The sequence below is a fragment of the Trichosurus vulpecula genome, chromosome 4 (assembly GCF_011100635.1).
Source record: "Trichosurus vulpecula isolate mTriVul1 chromosome 4, mTriVul1.pri, whole genome shotgun sequence".
Taxonomy (NCBI): Eukaryota; Metazoa; Chordata; class Mammalia; order Diprotodontia; family Phalangeridae; genus Trichosurus; species Trichosurus vulpecula.
Genome location: NC_050576.1, coordinates 108,192,711 through 108,211,585, shown reverse-complemented (window position 1 = coordinate 108,211,585; position 18,875 = coordinate 108,192,711). Strand labels below are relative to the sequence as shown.

At 46.7% G+C, this 18,875-nt stretch overlaps 1 protein-coding gene across 8 annotated transcripts in view; it reads right to left on the bottom strand.

The window, feature by feature from the left end:
* SRGAP2 (SLIT-ROBO Rho GTPase activating protein 2) overlaps positions 1-18,875 on the bottom strand; it is a 255,706-nt gene that overhangs the window by 71,842 nt on the left and 164,989 nt on the right. For all 8 annotated transcript variants that reach the window (XR_005010236.1, XM_036756769.1, XM_036756768.1 and 5 more), the window contains exons 6-7: positions 10,495-10,710; positions 9,479-9,607 (exon numbers count right to left, since the gene is read on the bottom strand). Coding sequence is in view for 7 of the 8 variants with exons in the window: in XM_036756769.1 (XP_036612664.1) it covers positions 9,479-9,607; positions 10,495-10,710 (345 nt within the window). In the remaining variant the exon portion in view is untranslated. The remainder of the gene's footprint in view (positions 1-9,478; positions 9,608-10,494; positions 10,711-18,875) is intronic.

The following is an 18,875-nucleotide window of genomic DNA, read 5'->3' as shown; positions in this document are numbered from 1 at the left end:
TCCTACATACTCATACCGATACTACATAGGGCTAGTGTAAGATTCACATAAAATAATGTATAGACAGTGCTCTGCAAATTAAAAAACCCCATATAAATGTAAACTATAAATGACACCAATGCCTTTATTTGTTACACAGTCAAAAGTGATGGGATGGGAAAAGGATGAACTCACTTCCAGCTTGGGGGTTGGAAAGGGGGTGGTGGTCAGAGACAGCTTCAGTGATCCTGTTTGGGCCCAGGATTCCTAGGTCCAAGAGCTTCAGTCATACACTGGGTCTCTTCTCTGTCTGTACTACCTCACTTGGTGACCTTACCAGCTCCCATAGATACAATAATTATCTCTACACTGATTCTCAGAGGTACCTATCCAGCCCTAACATTTCTGCTGACCACCAGTCTTGCATCTTAAACTAAACACATCCAAAATGGAATTCATTATTCCTCCCACCTCTGCCCAAACTCTCCCCTCTTTCAAATCTTTCATTTACTGTTGAGAGCAAAGCCAACCTCCCAGTCCTCCAGGGTCACAACCTGGCTGTCATCCTCAACTCCTCTTATCTCTCACCACCCCTCCCCATAGCCCATCTGTTGCCAAGGCCTATTGATTTCACCTTTGCAAAATCTCTGAATTCCCCACCCCCCTTCTTCCCTCTGATACTACCACCCCCTGGTGCAGGCCCCATTACCTCACACCTGGACTACTGCAACAGCCTGCTGGTGGGCCTGCCTTCCACAAGGCTCTTCTTACTCTGGTCTGCCCTCCATTCAGCCACTTCCTAAAGATAAGGTCTGACCATGTCCCTCCCCTACTCAATAAACTCCAGTGGCTCCCTATCCCCCTCGGGATCAAGTAGAGAATCCTGTGTTTGGTATTCAAAGGCTTTCATAACCTCCCTCCTCATCTCACCAACCTTGCTAGTCTTTTTTTACACTTTACATCTCCCCTGCCACTCACTCTTCGATCCAGTGACACCAGCCTCCTGGCTATCTCAGAAACAAGACACTCTGTCTCTTGGCTCTGGGCATTTCCTCTAGTTTGTCCCCACACCTGGAATGCTTTCTTTCCTCATCTCTACCTACTGGCTTCCCTGAAGTTCAAGTAAAATCCCAGCCATTGACAATTCCATCTTAACCATAGTGCCTTCCCTTTGGTAAATATTTCCAACTTATGGAGCTTGTTTATACGTCTTTGTATGCTTGTTGCGTCCCCCATAGGACTGTGAGCTCCGTGAAGGCAGGGGCTGGTCTTGATCCTTTCTTGTATCCCTAGTGCTTGAAATAGTACTTGGCACAGAGTAGGTGCTTTAAAGTGTTTACCGACTATTATTATGGGCTGACTGACAGGAACAACAGCCTGCTCAGCTCCTGGGACTAGCATCACAGACAGAAGCCCCTAGAAATGTATTTTCAAGGCTCCTGTGATTGTCAATCTATTGTATAAATCAAAACTTCATCAACTCTCCCCTTCCTCCACGTCACTCTGAGCTGCCTCCATTTGGGATGAAAGAGTACTTGGCACGGCTGCTCTTCTTCTAGGTGTTTGACACTTCTCCGATGGGGCAGTGTGGTGTGATGGAAAGAGCCAAAGGACCACTTCCTGGCTCTAGGACCCGAGGCAAATCTCATCCCTTGTAAGAGCCTCAGTTTCCCTGACCGTAAAATGGGGCTACATGCGCTGCCTACCTCACAAGGCTGCAGTGAGGCTTAGACGAGATAACGCGCACAAGACATGCCGCAATGCGGCAAGCAGAAGATAAATGTGAGCTATTAGTGGAGAGTGTGCTGGGCCCTGGGACGGTGCCAGTGGGCCCTGGCAGGTGCGAGGCTGCTGCATGGGAACAGCAGTTGAGAGCTTAACTAGAGGCCGAGAATTAAAGGACATGAAATTCAGTTGGGAGAGGAGAACCAGTGGAAGGCAGACAAAAGCAGGCTGACTGCTGAGCAGTGCACGCTGGCAGTCTCTCCTCCCAGAGCTGATAGCGCCACTGCTGCCAGAGCTTGAAGCCCCATCCTCCTCCAGGTGGGGAGGACCAGGCTTTACGAGTTCATCATGGAGCCAGGGGTCGGATGACTCACCAGCAACTGGGTCCCCCACAGGGTGGGGCAAGTGGGGTCTTTTCTGAGGGCAGTGGAAGAGGAAGAGGGGCACAGGAATGGAAGGGGTTTATTCATAAACATTTGCTATGCTTCTCATCCCTCTGGGCTCTAACAACCTCAGGGGCATCTTTGGTACCATCTCTCTCTCTTCTGACCTCTCCTCCCTCCATCCAATCAACTGCCAGGCACTAGCCTTTCTCCCTCTGCGACATTTCTGGCATCTTCCCCCTCCCCTCTACTACCACTGTCACCACCCTAGTTTACCCTACTGCCTTTGTCACTGCAATTTTCATAGCCACCCACATGGTTTCCAGGCTGAAGGACTCTCCCTCTTCAACCCATTCTTCACATTGTTGTCTTTATCTTCTGAAGGCACAAGCCTGATCATGTCACTCACCTGTTCAAGAACCTTCAATGGCTCCCCATTACTGGCTGAATAAAAGGCAAACTCTTTAGCTTGCTTTCAAGGCACCTTTCCAAACTTGTTGCATACAACTCCCCTCCGTTATGTCCACTAGTTGTCATCCAAATCATCCCTTCACCTTGGCATGCTTCTTCCCACCCCTGTGCCTTTCTTTGTACATGCTGCCCTGCAGACCTTGGTCTCCCTTGACATTTCCACATGTGCTAGGAAGGCATGGGAAGTGCATTAGTTTGCGGTCAGGAGATATAGAGCCATGTTCCTGTGTGGTGTTATTCATGCGTGGCCTGGGGAGGTCACTACAACTCACTGAACCGCAGCCCCTCATTTGTAAAATACAGGGAGAGACACTAACACTTCTTGCTGCACTACCTGTATCCACCTCCTAGGATTGAGAGAATACCTTTAAGTACTACAGGAATGTAAGTAGTTATTTGCTTTCCGTAAGGCCCTTTCTTTTAATTGTTTATAACATCCTTTTTGGGCTCTTCTATATGCTTACTATATTTCCTATATCTGTGTCACTTAATATGATTTAAGAGTTATTTGTATATTTGTCTTACCCTCTTCCTCTTACCTGACCACATGTTGAGAGATCACAGTCCTGCTATGTTTTGCCCCGCCCAGATATCAGTAATATATTTAGTTCTAGGTTCCACATTATATGAAGTATGTCAACATACTGCAAAATACTCCAAAAATATACTATTTTTATCTTTGTATTTTCAGCCCTCGCATGGGTGTTGTGGGTGTAACAGGAGCCTGATAAGTGTGCGTTGACTGTAATTGACAATTCACTGCCATCTAACTAGCTACAGCTCCTTCCATCCGTGCCATTAGTTTATTAATTGGTCTTTTTACCTTTAGTTCCCTGCTTCAATCTGCATTGTTACCACTTTAGGCTTTCTAAAAATCATGTTACTCTCTTATTCAAAAGTCTATAATAGCTTTCGAAAGCCTATAGGATAGAATCTAAATTCCTTAGCTTGGCATTCAAAGTCTCACAATAAGGCAGCTAGGGGGTGCAGTGGATAGCACACTAGACTTGGAGTCAGGGAGACCTGAGTTCAAATTCTGCATCCTGGACAAGTCACTCAACTCCTCAGCCTCAGTTTCCTCATTTGTAAAATGGGGATAATAATAGCACCTACCTCACAGGGATGTTGTGAGGAGCAAACGAGAAGATATTTGCACAGCACTTTGCAAACCTTAAAGCGTTGCATAAATGTCAGCTTATCATTACTCCGCAATCAATGGATCTCAGAGTAGGAAGGGACCCAGTGGGCCTCCTAACGCAGTCCATACCTGAGCAGGACTCAAGGCTTCAATGGATCCGATGAGATCAGACATGCAGATAGCTTCGCAAACCGTCAAGTGCTACATAAACGCCATTATTACTACCGTAAGCATTAGCATGACCACTGAGCCTCTCCTCTGCATCCTAATCAACGGGATGGCCAGCCTGTGCTTGCAGACTTCTAGTGAGAAGAAACCTATTGCCTCCCCAGAGGATGGATTCCACCACTGGCAAGTTGTAATTGTTAGGAATTTATTTTCCCCCACCCTGGACATCAAGCTTACATCAGCCTCTTAGCAAATTTTACCATTTGTCCTAGTGTTGACCTCGGAGACCAACAGCTAAGCATTTATTTACACAGTGCTCTAAGGAGGCAGGGCAAAACACTCTACTCATTTGATCCTCACTATAGCCCCGTAAGATATGAGATCATTGTCTAAGGCTGAATTTGAACTCAGGTCTTTCTGATTCTATCTATTCTCATTCTATCCACTAGACCACCCAGCTGTCTCAACCAAGCACTACATACTGAACTCCACTTCCAGGTCCTTCAGATGCTTGAATAGAGTCATACTTCCCGCTAAGCCTTCTTCAGGCTCAACATCTCCCTTTCCTTCAAGCCGTCTTCGCATGGCATGAACTTGAGGCCCTCCACCATCCTGTGGCCTTCTTCTGGAAGCTCCTTAGCTTATCAGTGTCCTCCCTCAAATGTGGTTCTCAAAACTGAACTCGATGTTCCAGATGCATTCTGACCGGGTCAGAGAACAATGGGGCCATGAGCTCTTCAGTCCTAGAAATGACTTTCTGGACTGCTGTATCTCCTACTGAGCTTGCCATCCACTGAAAGCCCTGGATCTCTTTCAGATGAACTGCTACTTCTACATACCTCTGCCATCTTGCACTTGCAACCTTGATTTTTTTTAACCCAAATATAAGCTTTACATTTATCCTTACTAAATTTCCTCTTTTTAAATTAAGTTTAATGTTCTTGCCTGAGCCCTGTGTCACCTGCCAATTTGATTGGGATACCATTCTTTATCTAAATTGTGAATAAAAATGTTAAAGCAGCACAGTGACAAGCATTCCTCCCTGGGCTAGTCTTATGGAGATCTTTCCAAGCTGACATTGAACTAATTAATGGCTACTCTTTGGGATTACTTAACTAGCTGTGAATCAACCTAACTGGACTTTCATCTAGCCCATTGTTTACCATCTTTTCTACAAGAACAGTATGAGAGACTTTGTCAGATGCTTTGCTAAAATCTCGGTAAATGATATCAATGATACTTATTATCTGAAACACTAATTTGTCAGAGCCTATACCACGAGGGTGAGCATGGCACACTGGAAAAAAAAGCTCCAGGACTGGGTCTGAATCCTGACTTTAATGCCTACCACTAGCTGAGCTACCATGGCCAAGTCACCTGGGCCTCAGCTTCCTCATAACATTTACAGTATCTGTTATATACAGGGTGATTGTAAGAAAAGCACTCCACTAATGTCCTAAGGCAATATAAATGTTGTAAGCCATCATCTTGAACCGTGAATTTGCAACTGAATGGATCTTCTCTGACCAATAAGAATCTAAGTTCCTCAGGGCCAGAGACCCATGGCCTTTGACCTGTTGTACACAGAAGGCAGTTAATGATGAGAATGAGAAAATTTAGAGCTGGAAAGGAATTCAGAGATAATCTAGTCTACTTCGAGTCCCCCAAGACCCTCATACCCAATTTACAGATGAACAAACTAAGGCCCAGGAAAGTTAAGCAATTTTCCCAAGGTCCCACAGGGAGAAGAAGTAGTGCAGGATGGGGACAGCTAGGTGAAGCAACCCTGGAGTCAGGAAGCCTTACGTTCAAATCTGGCCTCAGACACTTCGTAGCTGTGTGACCCTGGGCAAGTCACTTAACCCGGATTGCTTTCAAACCAAAAAAAAAAAAAAAGTAAATCTGGAATTCAAACTGTTCTTAGCCTCAGAACCCAGCACTTTCTATTGTATCATGACTAAAATTAGAATTAATTTGAGAAGCTCTGACTCCTCCCCTTAGGCAACCTTATAAATAGACATGGGCTGACTCAGTAACAGGATATAGGCTGTAACAATTTATGCAAGCTGGTATATGGAATATGTTTGTTTTTTTTTATAAAATGCAATTCATTTTACTCACTGTGGTTCTTGAAGAGTGAATTCACTGATTAAAAAACAAACAAACAAAACCCCCAGCAACAACAAATCTTGGGGATGTAATACGTTGTCTGTGCTTATCTGGAAGACTACCCTCACTAAAAAACCAGGCTTTCTCTATCGAAGAGGCATTCTTTTCCACATTTACAGCTATGGGAACAGGGTTCTTGGGCCCAGCCTGCCATATGCCTTCTCTTAGAGGTAAGGGCTGGAAACTGAACGTTGGAGATAAAAAGCCATTTCTGGCAAGGTTAGGTAAACAGTTTGAATATGTCACTCCCATTCCTAGGCGAGGTTGGGCAAGCAGAGGCAGCAAAATCTTTCCCTTACACCAGGGGCAAAGAGGGCTTCCAGTGGCTTCTGAGAATTTCACTGCCCAAATGATTCTGGTTATGACAGTGCTAGGCTCCCCTGGCCCTTTCTGGGTTATATAAATGTTTGATGGAAACACTCTCTAGGGAAATCAATTTTTTATATGAACTTAATGATAGCTCATCCACATGCGTGAGTTCACAGCTCATTAACCCTTTGTTAACTGGAAGATTTTCACAACCTCCAGGAGGGGTTGGGGAGGGAAGTGTTTGATTATACACACTTTTAATTTGGGGGAAAGAGAAGAAGAATTCCTCCAAAAGAACTTCTTACAGAGTTCTGTTCAACTGTCTTTTAAAATTAACTGAAGGCTGTGCACATAAGAATACATATTTGCAGCCTTAGGTTGGCCTCTGGCCCACAGAACTCTCAGACTCTCAAGCTCTACTTGGAACACTCAAGCTATTAATGTGGGGACAATGCCCTGTTCTTCAGTCATCCATCTGCTGAGTTTAGGAGAGCCACAGGAACATGGGGGAGAAGGAATGACATTCCAGTGAGGTGACAGCCTTCAGACACTGCTAAGTGAGCTCAGAATGTCTTTTTGGCCTGAAATCAAGGATTTCCTTGACTGTGTCAGATGCTTCACATGGATTCTGACAATCTGGGTTTCAATCTCTCACAGTATTATAAGAAGGGGAGGAAGGAGTCTCGTGGCAATGTACATAGCGCTGACAAAAATAGCTGCCTCACACTCCCTTCAAGCTCCAACACCCTGGAAAAGTGGGGAGGATAGTGTGCGTGTCACAGATGGCAATGGATAGAAACGTGACGTCCCGTGTCCCAAAGTCCATCCCCCCACAGTTGGGATTATGACAACAGCATTTCTGGCCTCCTCAGAACCACCTTCTCATGCCAGAACCATCAGTACCCACCCCATAAGTACAAAGCCAGGAGAAGTACATTCAAACACCTTTGTCCCAAACTAAGAGTTTATCGGCCCACTTAAGACCCATACCAGGCTGTTCTTACCCACTGGAGAAAACACAGGAAGTCAGAGCCTCCTTTATGCCTGGCTCACTATTGACCTGGGCACAACTGAAAGCATCACCCATACAACACGCTCAGTACCGTTAGAGCTGAGAACTTCAAGAGAGCACGTGTTAGGTTTATAAAATTCTCTCATACGTCACCTAGCACAACCCTCCTGTGCAATCAGGCACTTAATAAATGCTTTTTAAAAATGATTAGGAGGATCAGCTGCCAAATCGTTTGCTCTTGGAAAGGCCTCTGAAATCTATTCCATGTTGAGATGAGTTTTCCCACTGCAGTGAGAAGGCCTGTGGATGCCAAGGCCTTTGAGAGGCCCAGAGGGGGCTCCTCGCTGGTTGCTCAGTACCCAGCCCTGAGGAACCAACATGCCAGTTTTGTGAACTTGGCGGGGAAGCATGCCCAGAGCCTAGAGGCAAAAGGAGACAACACCCCACCGATAATCAATGGGAGAAGCCATCAGCGAGGCAAGCTTGACTTTGCATGGAGTAGGTAAGGGAATGTCAGAGCAGAGAGAAGGAGAATTGATTCTGACCCTCATGCAGAGAACACTCCTCCCTCCTAACACTGAGCACAAGCTTCCCCAGAGGGTAGAGAAAGAATCTTGGTTTTCGTTTTAACCCTGGTGAAAGAATGGCACTTAGATTGGTATCACCAGACAAAGAGGTGCCTGGGCGGCATGGAGGACTCCACACCTCCTGGAACAGGATAAAACCCAGTCCTCTAAAGGGCCTGGCTGAGGAGTGGGGGTGGGGAGGCGGGCTGGAGCTCCCCTGACTGCTACTCTCAGACACCTCCCCCCAAACTCCTTTGCTCTCAGCTTCTCTCCCTACAAATCATTTCCTTTGTTTTCACCCATACACCCATCACTGAGCCTCGTTTTTGTTTTCTCGCCTACTTTGCCTTTCACTCTCAAAATAAAGGCTCAAGTGGAAATTGATAATTTTTTTTTAAGTTGAGGCCCAAAGGAATAAGGTGACCAGGGAAAGGAACAAACATTTATTAGGTGCCTACTATGTGCCAGTTACCATGCTAAGTGCTTTATAGGTTTTACAAATAGTATCTCATTGATCCTCACAACAACCCTGGGAGGTAGGCACTATTCTTATTCGCATTTACAGTTGTGGAAAATAAGGCAAAGAGGCTAGATGACTTGCCCAGGGTCACACAGATAGTTAAGTGTCTGAGGTGGGATTTCTGAACTCAGGTCATCCTGACTCCAGCCCGAATCATCTCCACTCTGCCACTGACCTGGCCGGGTAAGGGGCTTTGCACCTACGAGGCCTGCATTCTGAGCTCAGCCTGTCTCTGTAATATGTGAGTTCCTCCTTCTCCAAAGTTCTACTTTCTGGATGTGCTCCATTTCTTTCCTGCTAGTTAAAAGGTAAGAGAACACCTAATAACACGAGGAACCAACACCATCAGGTCTGCCTTGCCCCTAGGACACATTTGCCCTGGCCAGCCCCTCGCCCGGTCACATGGTAATGCATCCTTTCCCCCTGGGCCTCGTCTTAACGGAGGGCACAGCATCAGCAGTCAGGACATTTGGCCTCTATCCCTCACTTGCTGTGTGAGCCCAAGCAAGCCAATGGACCTCACCGTGCACCAGTTTCCTCTTTCTGTAAAATAAACAGGTGCCCGGCTCTTTCACATAGATTTGTGAGGATCGAACAACACGAGGGGATCGGATGTGGCGACGTAGTGAAACTGTGCAGTGGGTACAATATCGGATTTGGGAGTCTGATTCCTGCCTAGACTCGACCCTGGCCAAGTCACTTAGCTTCTGTTTGCCTCAGTTTCCTCATCTGTAAAAGGGAGAGAATGATAGACCCTACCTCCTGGAGATGTGTGAGGGTCAAATGAAATAATCTATGTAGAATGCTTTGCACCCCTTAAAGGTGCCACCACACACACACACACACACACACACACACAGAGGCACGCATGTACACATACACGTACGCTATCCAAATACAAGGTACTATCATTATCTTTCTAGTGCTTGTTCATTAATCCCATGCTCTGCTGTCTTTTAGGAGGGACAGAAGGGGCCAGCGATGCCTCGCTCGATAGTAGTGAGGCACCCTCCGGGAGCCCCGGCTTTGGACACTTACATCAATGAGGTCAGAGAGGTCATGGATATAGTACTTGAAGACAGATGCGTTGGTCGCCTCCAGAGCCAGCAAGTACTCATTCCGGGCTTTAATGGCCTTCAGCTTGTTCTCTGTGTACTTGGCTTGGCGCTGAGAAAGGGAACAGAAGTTCAGGCTTTTAAAAAAATTTGATTTTCCAAAAGGAGAGTGTGTTCTCTGAGAGATGAAAGGAACAGTACATTCAGGAAGCAGGCACAATTAAGCTGCTACTCCCAATGCGCTGCTCCCTTAAATTGGGTTCTAATTCTACTTAATGAAAATTCAAGGGCACAGCGTAGATCACTCTGGAAGGTTAATGAGGCTCCTGTCTCAGACACGTGCACCCCTTTTGGGCTCTACCTGATAATATAATTCCCTCACCTTGCAAGAGTTAGCATTCTGCTGGTCCTTCTCCACCCGCTATGACCCTTACATTCCCAGGAGCCAAGCTCCGTGTGTTCTGACCTGTTCTGACCACCTTAATCTGATTGCTAGAAGATCTGGCTGTGTTTTCAGGAGTCAGAGGGGTGACAACTGAACCTGTTGCCTAGTGGCAGGCCAGGGAGGAGACATCAAGGCCCAGCAAAACGGTTATCTTCTGACTCTAGGAAAGGCTTCGCTAATCCTTGGACAGCTTAGCAAAGGGATACCAGTTTATGAGCCTCAAAATACTTTTAGTGAATGAAGAATAAGGCAAGCAAAAACCCCTTTCTTTAACATTGGCATTCACCCATCAAGGACCTTGCCTGGGCCAGTCAACATTTGCAAGACTGCTTCAACAGTTGAGGAAGGTGGTGGTGGTGGAGCTGGCTGGTGGGAAGATCAGGCAAGGCCAAGAAAAAGACCCCACAATTACTAGCTAAATAATGAACACTTCACCTGAGGGGCAGAGGAGGGGCACACAACAGCAAAGAGGCCAGTGGGAAAACACGCGGCTGATGGCCACCTTCTGGCCCCCGAACCCCTTGATCCCTTGCTGGGCCCCGCTGAGCACACACCTTCTCCTTCATCTTCTCGATTTTCTTCACTGAGCTCCTGCGGACGTGCTTCTCCTCGATGCGGACGTTGGAGGTAGAGTCTGGCGATCGAGGTGTTTGCCGGTCTTCCTGCTTCACCGATTTGCCAATCTGCTTCTCTTCCTGCTTTTCGGCCTCCTTCAGTTTGCTCTGGGCACTGATGCTGTCGGCATTGTACATGTGATACGTCTTCATTACCTGCAAGGCAACCACCAAAGGTCAAGCCCGGAAGGAGGTCAATTACAAACTGCGGCTCAGCTTGGGCCCCTTCCACCCCGAGCAACACCCCTGCCCACATCCTTAAGAGAAAAGCCCAGAGGGGCTGAGCTAAAGACCACTCTGGAGCATACGCAAGCAGCATTTGAACCTGGCCCATATATTTTATTATGGCAATGACTATTCATGGTCATCATTTATTATTTACCACTATTTATTATCACTTGTAGATGTTACTCTTTATCTTGGCAACGCACTTATCATCCATTTGTATCTTCACGATACCAGATAGAGTACAGATGAGTGCAACAAGGAAAAGCCTCCCGATGTGGGTGGGAAGTCCACAGAAGGCAGGCGACTCTCTACCACAAGGCTGCAGAGTGAGCTGTGCCAGGAACACTCTTCCAGACCATGGCGTAGGGAAGAAGGGAGAGGAAACGGCAGCACTCCGAGGGACTAGAAACTTCTTCTTGGATTTAAGTAGCATCAAGGGAATTTGCCTCGAGCTGATTTATTTATTCATTCGTTTTGTTTAGGGTGGTAACCTTTATACAATTTATCAAAATTATTTCCATTTTGATGTCTGGTTTCCTTTTGGCCTCTGATCCTGGGCAGCTGAGCAGCACAGTGGATACAGTGCTAGGCCTGGAGTCGATCAGTCGATCAACATGTATTAAGCACCTACTATGTGCCAGGCACTGTGCTAAGCACTGGGAGTTCAAATCTAGCCTCACTTACTAACTTGTTGCCTGGTGGGTGGCGAAGTGGGTATAGAGCTGGACCTGGAGTCAGGAAGACTTCTATTCCAATCCAGCCCCAGACAATTACCATCTGAGTGAACTTGGGCAAGTCACTTAACTTCTGCTTGCCTCGGTTTCCTCATCTGTAAAATGAGGATAACCATAAAGCTCCCTCCCAGGGTGTTGTGAGGGTTGAATGAGATAATAATTGTAGAGCGCTTAGCACAGGGCATGGCAGACAGTAAGCGCTGTATTATTAGTAGCACTACTACGACATAGAGCGTTGGCCTGGGAACATGACTGGGGGCAGAACTGGAAAACCCAATGTAAAAACAGTGTCAGTGAATGAAAGGAATGGTTCCAGTAGGAAGACTTGTATGGCCTGATTCAGAGTGAAGCCGGCAGAACCAGGAGAACAACACGGTAAAAACAAACAACTCGGGCAGACTTCAGAACTCTGATCAGTGCAGTGGGACTTGTGATGAAACATGCTGCCCACCGCCTGACGGAGAGGTGATAGGGTACACATTTGAGACATACATTTTTTGGACATGTACAATGTGGGAACTTGTATTGCTTGTTTATTACAAGCACGTTTATTACAAGGGTTTCTTTTTTGCTTTTGTTTTCAATAGTGGTAAAAAGGAAGGTAGAGAAAATGGATTTTTCTTCACTGAAAAAAACAAAGTTTAACTTAGCAGTATCATTGAATGAATGTGCACACAAGGTTAATAACTAACCTGAATGAATTGGAGTCCTTTAGTTAACTAAATTATTATTATCTATCTATGTAGGTATATAATATAATTATTATCACAATTATCTGCTGGGGAATCAAGTCACCTCCCACAGTAATGAGATCCCAGGTTTCACAACCATGAACAGCACAAACAGGCTTGACGGATTGCCTCATTCCCCTTCTACCTCTGGGTCAGGATCCTCTAGATCTGTTTTTACCACAACTTTGATCGGGGGACTGTTACCTGGCCCCAACCACTGCGGGCCTTCTTACTCAGGGAGAGGGACTGGGATTAGACATGCGATTCACGTGAGAAACGTTAAGAGGCAGAGGATCATAGGATTTGGCCCTACAGCTCGCCCAGTCAACACCTGGAGCTGGAGAGGTCAAGTGACCTTTCCATAGTCACACAGCCCATGGACAACAGAATTGGGACTCTCTGACACACACCTAAGCACCACGGCCCCTCTGGGATGCCTCGCCTGTCTTGGGGAAGTCACCTCCGCTAATCCTAACGCCCAGTCAACATACCAGACAATAAGAACCACGTTACAGACAACCAGGTTTGCTGCTTGGAGGAGGCGGGGAAAGGAGGAGGGAGACGACTTTGCATCATGGCAATTGTCCAGGACTTGGAAGGTCACACCCTTCTCCTTTACAAAGACACTAGGAAGCCTCGGAGCCTGGAAGCCAGGCTTAGTGCTGATTTCATATCCTCCCAAACATGTTGCTACCTAGAACCACACAGAGGCTCTTCCCTTCTGGGACTTCCTGTTTCCAGACAGTCACAATTCAGACTCATAGCTTGTTAAAGTTGGAAAGAACCTCAGGGACCACGTAGTCCAACCCCCTCATTTTACAGCTGAGGAAATGGAGAGGTTAAAGGTCACACCCTTGACCACTGGTGCATCTTGGGCAAGAACTAATTTTTTACAATCTTAAAAGCTGGAAGGGACCTTGGAGACCATTTTGCCGGACCTTATGATTTCTAGTCTGGTGCATTCAGGGCTGTGCTGGAGTCAGCTTGAACCAATAGGAGTTGATGGTTAAATTTTGGGTGTGAGTGTTACACCTCAGAAATCAACAACCTACAAGTTAGGGCTTGATTATTTTGTTGAATGTCTAGACTTAAGAAAGTGATGGAGAAAATGTTCATAATGATGATTAAACTTAAAATGCGTACTGTGTACAGTTCCTCCATTTCCCCCAAGCCGGTTGTTAAACATTTTCCATTTCCTCTGAGTATGGCTCTCTTCCCATTACACTACACGCCTCCATAGCTTCCTTCTTCTTGGAAGCCAGAACTGTTGGAGGAATGATATGCAGGATGGACTGGAGGAGGAATGATAAATCTGTAATCTGATGCTCAAAGACAATGGAATCTGATGAGGTCTGACTATGGCTGTGAATACAGAGGTAGAAAAGAAAGGAGGGGTTCTAAGAATATCAAACAGGGCAGCAGGAGGGAAATCGAGGTACATGTCATAGGAGAGCCAGGTGACCTCCTCAGCATCTGTGTCAAAGGTGAGGGCAGTACCTGCGGCAGACCTCACTGGGCATCTACGACCAGGAGGAGAGTGGAAGCCACTGCGTGTCAGGAACACAAAGACACACTGGCTAGGGAAACCCTGGGAGACCTGGGGCTCGAGTGAGCAGCATTTTGGTGCTTCCCATAGTCTAGAGAATGGAATACTCTAGTCAGGGGATGTCTGGGGCCTGTGAGGCTGCCGAGATGAGGCCTGAGAGCACCTCAAGGTTCAGGTTCCATCTCATTTCTGATACTTGAGGTTCTAATGTTGGCTTCACCTCATTCTGAACTTTTGCACCACGTTCCTTAAGTGCATGAGCTATTCTTTGCTCGTGGAGCAGTGGAGACAGCTCTGTTACAGAAGAAGCTATATTTAAATACCAGAAAGCACAGCAGCATTAAAAAGACTTTCTGAATAATTTATATAGCCCTCCAAGACTCACAGCAGACTAGAATGGGGAGACAGGCATTTATCAGCCTGGCTATATAGAAAGTCAAGGGTATCTAGGACTCGGAGGGTCATAAGGTCACAGAACCCAAGGTAGCAGAGACCTCAGAGGCCACAGGGTCCAAACCACCCTCCGCTCCCACCCGCAGCATCGGCCATTTTACAGATGAGGAACCTGAGAGAGTAATTCAAGGTCATGCAGTAGGATCTGAATCCTGTGTGACGGCACCTGATGCAGACCCTATGAGGGCTTTCCTGATATTCCTGCTGGTCTCTGCAGTCTGGCACAGACTGTCCTCAGCCTCTCCCATCTGCCTCTCAGAAAGCCCCTGCCCCCCCCCCACGAGCCTCCTCCTACCTTTTCCCACTGGCTAGTCTCCCTCACTCCAAGCTAGGGATGAGGAGAGGAATAAGACCTGGGATGCCAATGGTATGGGGAACTCCCAGGTGCAGAAACTCCTTCTGCCAGCGCAGGCCCACACCTTCTCTGCAACATCGAGCTGGCCAGAGCACAGAGGAGCGATGTGCCTAGGGTCACACCACCAGGATTTGTCAGAGGCAGGACTTGAACCCAGGTCTTCCTCGCTCTGAGGCTGGCTCTGTACTCTGTAACCTAATTCATTTGTATTTATTAGACACACATTTTGTGTTTACTTATCTGTGTACGTGTTATTTTCCATTAGTAGAATGTGAGATCCTTGCAGGTAATCATTCATGAATGTTTCATCATAGGGCTATATGGGTGGTGTAGTGGGCCTGGAGCCAAGAAGAGCTGAGTTCAAATCCAGCCTCAGTAGCTACTAACTCTGTAATCCTGGGTAAGTCACTCGACCCCTGTCTGTCTCAGCTTCCCCATCTGTGAAATGGGGATAACAGCACCACCTCCCAGGGTTGTTATGAAGATAAAACGAGATACTTGTTAAAGCACTTTGCAAACCTTAAGGCATAAAATAAATGTGATTGTAATTTTTACTGTCTGCATCTCCTGTGCCTACCGCAGTGGTTGGCACAGGTACAGATCCTTCAGAAATGCTTGTGAGCCTAAACTGAAGACTGGAAAAAAGGCCTAGAAAGGTGGGGTGGCCCTGCAGTAAATCAGTGAGACTGACACTTGGGGGGTCAGCGCCCTCACCCTCCCTGAACAAACTGTGCCCCCAAATCTGAGAGCTCAGTGACTTGGCTCCATCGGGAGGCAATGGCAGAGGCAGACCTAGATTCACAGCTCCCCCAGACCAAGCAAGCACTGTCTGAGACCACAGACATTTGTAACGACTGACTGAGGTCTCTGTGAAGACAAAAACCCAACAGTGTCTCCTGGCCTACAAAGAACTCTTACGTTGACTTAAAGGAAACACGTACGTAATTAACTACAAAACTGAAAGGAAGGAGGAGGGGGTGTGAGGGAAGGAAGCAGCATGGATTAGTGGTGAGAGACTGGGTCCCCAAACCAGAAAGACCTGCGTTTGAGTCCAGCCTCCGACACATCCTGGCTGTGAGACTGTGGGCAAGTCCATTAACCTCCCAATTCCCCGGTCGCAGAGAAGTTGCCAACCTGCCTTGGTAGCAAGACTTTCCTCTCCCGGGAGGATGGTGGGTCTGCTGCTAAATGATTCCTGCCTTGGGAGATAAAGGCCAAAGAACTGACACCAATAGCTCTACATACAGAGATACTATTTGAAGTCAGCTGGATCTAATTCAACATGGTTCAGAGAAACACAAACATCACCCCCCCACCTCACCTTAACCCCTAATGTAACAACAAGCCTGGCCAGCATGGCAGCCGTCTCTATGCCATCTATTTCTTTTTAAACTCCAAGGCCTCCTCTTCGAAAATCCTTAAACTCAACCAACAATTCTGGTATTCAATCTCTCAAGCTAAGGCCTTTAGGGGACTTGCCTGGCAGCTCGATTTTAAAGATCTGCCCTTCAGCATGGTGACTGAGGCAATGAATACCTTGGGGTCTCCCCAGAGAAACAAGGGGCTTTGACTTCAAAGGCATTCTTGGAAAATCACTCAGAAAATGAAAAACACTTATGCCAAAGCGTAAGAACTGGTCAGTTCATTTGGCGGAAAAGGCATGTAGAGAAAAATATTCTCCAGGGTGGCTTGAAACAATAGTGCTTGGAAGGTGGCCTCTGATACCAAATACTACATCCACAGAAAATGTTCCTTTGTCCATAAAGAGAGAAGACTCAGAGCAAAACCTGGACATACAAAGCCAGTGCCTCCAACCTCAATGTCTCTCTCCTTGGGAATTAAAAAGGGCCAGCGTCTTCTCCTCACATCATCGTGCACACAGATATTTTAATTCCCCGGCTATGGGTACCGCTGCCACACAAGGACCTCCTTCAAGGAGAAGCTGATTTATAAGCAGCAGCCATGGACGCTAAGGCATACTGGACTTCTTCAGTCAGAGTATCAGGGCTGTAAGAACCTAACAGGACCTCAGAAATATCTGGCTCTTACACAGTGGGAAATGGAGGCCCGGAGAGCGGACCTGACCAGCTCCAGATTGTGCCAGGGTTACAGCCCAGGTCTCAGGATGCCCAGGCCAGTAATTACTCTGTCCACTTTTTATTTTTCCACTGTCTATCCCTTTGGCTAAGACTGCCACTGAAATTTGAGACCTCAGTACCCGCCCCCCACTCTAAAAAAGAATGAAGAGGGGCCCTCCTCCCATGGATCCTTCAGCTCTGCTTTCCTTGCTTATCCTCTGAGGGGATGTGACTGCAGCATGGCTGGAATCCCAGCTTCTCAACTTTAGACAATTATTATCTCATATGGCTGGGATGGGCCAGTCCCAAGCCCACTTCTATCCTCAGGAGAAAACAAGCCTCCTTTCTTTAAAATTTCTAAAGAACGATGCCATTCGTCAGTTCAGATTCTTAAGAAAGGCTGAATGTTCCCCTCCTTGTCCTCCCGCAGCTGGAGAAAGTGATGCCTGGGGCCTTAGTGACTCTCCCAGGGCTACTCAACACAGCTAGAGTGTAAAGACGAGGCTAGAATTCACGTCTTCTAGCTCCTATCAGGTGCTCGATCCATCTCAACCTCTCAGGAAAGGTCATGAGCTCCTCAGCTAGCTCTTAGGGAAATTTCTGACTTTGGCCCAAGGCAGGCTAGAATAATCTGCATCTGGTTTAGGAGAGCACTACACCCAACCAGCTCTCATTTCGAGGATGAGTGGCCAGCCTCCATAATTTGCACAAAAACATCTGGTCTTCCCAGCAGCCAACAAAACAGCTGGCTAAGGCTGGAGAGAAAAGAGACAGAAGAGCAAGAGGCCAGAAAGTTTCTCTCTAAACCAAAGTGGCAAAACCTAGGCTTCTCCTCACTTCGGCTCAAGTTCCACTTACATCTTTTCCCTTGCCTCCTGCCAAAAGAAAATCCCAACTTAAACAAGTCTCTTCATCATCTCCCATTAGAAGCCATGGGCCCGGGGTGGGGCGGGGGGAAACGGGCAAGGTCAACAGAGTTTGGATGCACTTTCTCCTTGACTGCCTGTCCTACCAGCCCTGAGTTGGCATCCTGAAATGAAAACTGAAGGCTTTTTCTACTAGCCATCCAAGTGCTCCTGCCTAGAGCGAGTGGCAAGTCAGGAGATTCCCAGGGTTGCCAAACAAAGATATTTTAAATAATTTTTTAAAGGGTTCAGCAAATGTACTACTGAGCAAATGTACTGTTTTCTATCTTGGCAAGTACTCTGCTAGGAGGACAGAGTAATAGTTCTTCTTAGTGCCTAGAAGACACTCTAAAAATAAAGGCAGAAGTAAAGAGCTAAACAGACAAAGGTCCAGGAAATTCATCCAGTCTGAAAACGGATCGCACCGACATTCTTCTATTTAAAAACAGACAAAAGAAACAAGAAGCAAAAAGCCAAAACACCCCAATCTAGCCTTAATTTCAGTTGAGAGGAAAGGGGACTCAGCATCTAAACCTATAATCCAAGGAGACGGTCTCTGTCTGTTGGGCTTCCAAGCAGCATTAAGTGGGGAAAGAATCCAAAGCCCAAGGAACAGCAGTGGGGCTACATCTGCTGGCTACATCACTGTATTTCCTGGCTGAGCAGCCGCCATCCATCATGGGAGCCTAAGAGCCCACACCTATGTTCTTAGATGATGAAACGAATCCTGATTCAACATATTCAATTCAACAAACATTTATTAAATGCCCATGACCAAGCAAGGCATTCTGAACCCAAATGAAGCTACACATGTTCCCCTTGCATTTTCTATGGAGGATAAAGAAAGCATAACAAATAAACAAGTAAATCTGGAAAACCAATCCTCTCCCAAATCAGGATGGGGTAACCTCAAGGGCTGACTCAGAGCATGGGCACAGTCTGTCTGAAGAAGGGATCTCTGGAAAAGAGCCATGCTCAGGATCCAGGAACCTGCCCTGCAATTAAGATGTTGTCTGCACAACAACAGTGATTTCCTTGGTTTTGGGGGTACGTGTGTGCTTGTGTGTGTGTTAAAATAATTAAACAAGGATGTTAAAACAATAATTAATGAAACAGCGCTTGGGAGGAGGGAGAGACACACACACGCGCACGAGCTCGCGCACACACACGCATACACAGACATGACCTCCCTGGACATGCAGGAACATGTATCAGCAACAGGCATCACATAGCTGAAGTAGACGTCACTTCAGAACAGAATGTCTTCTCTTCTCCTGGCTGGCAGTAGGTC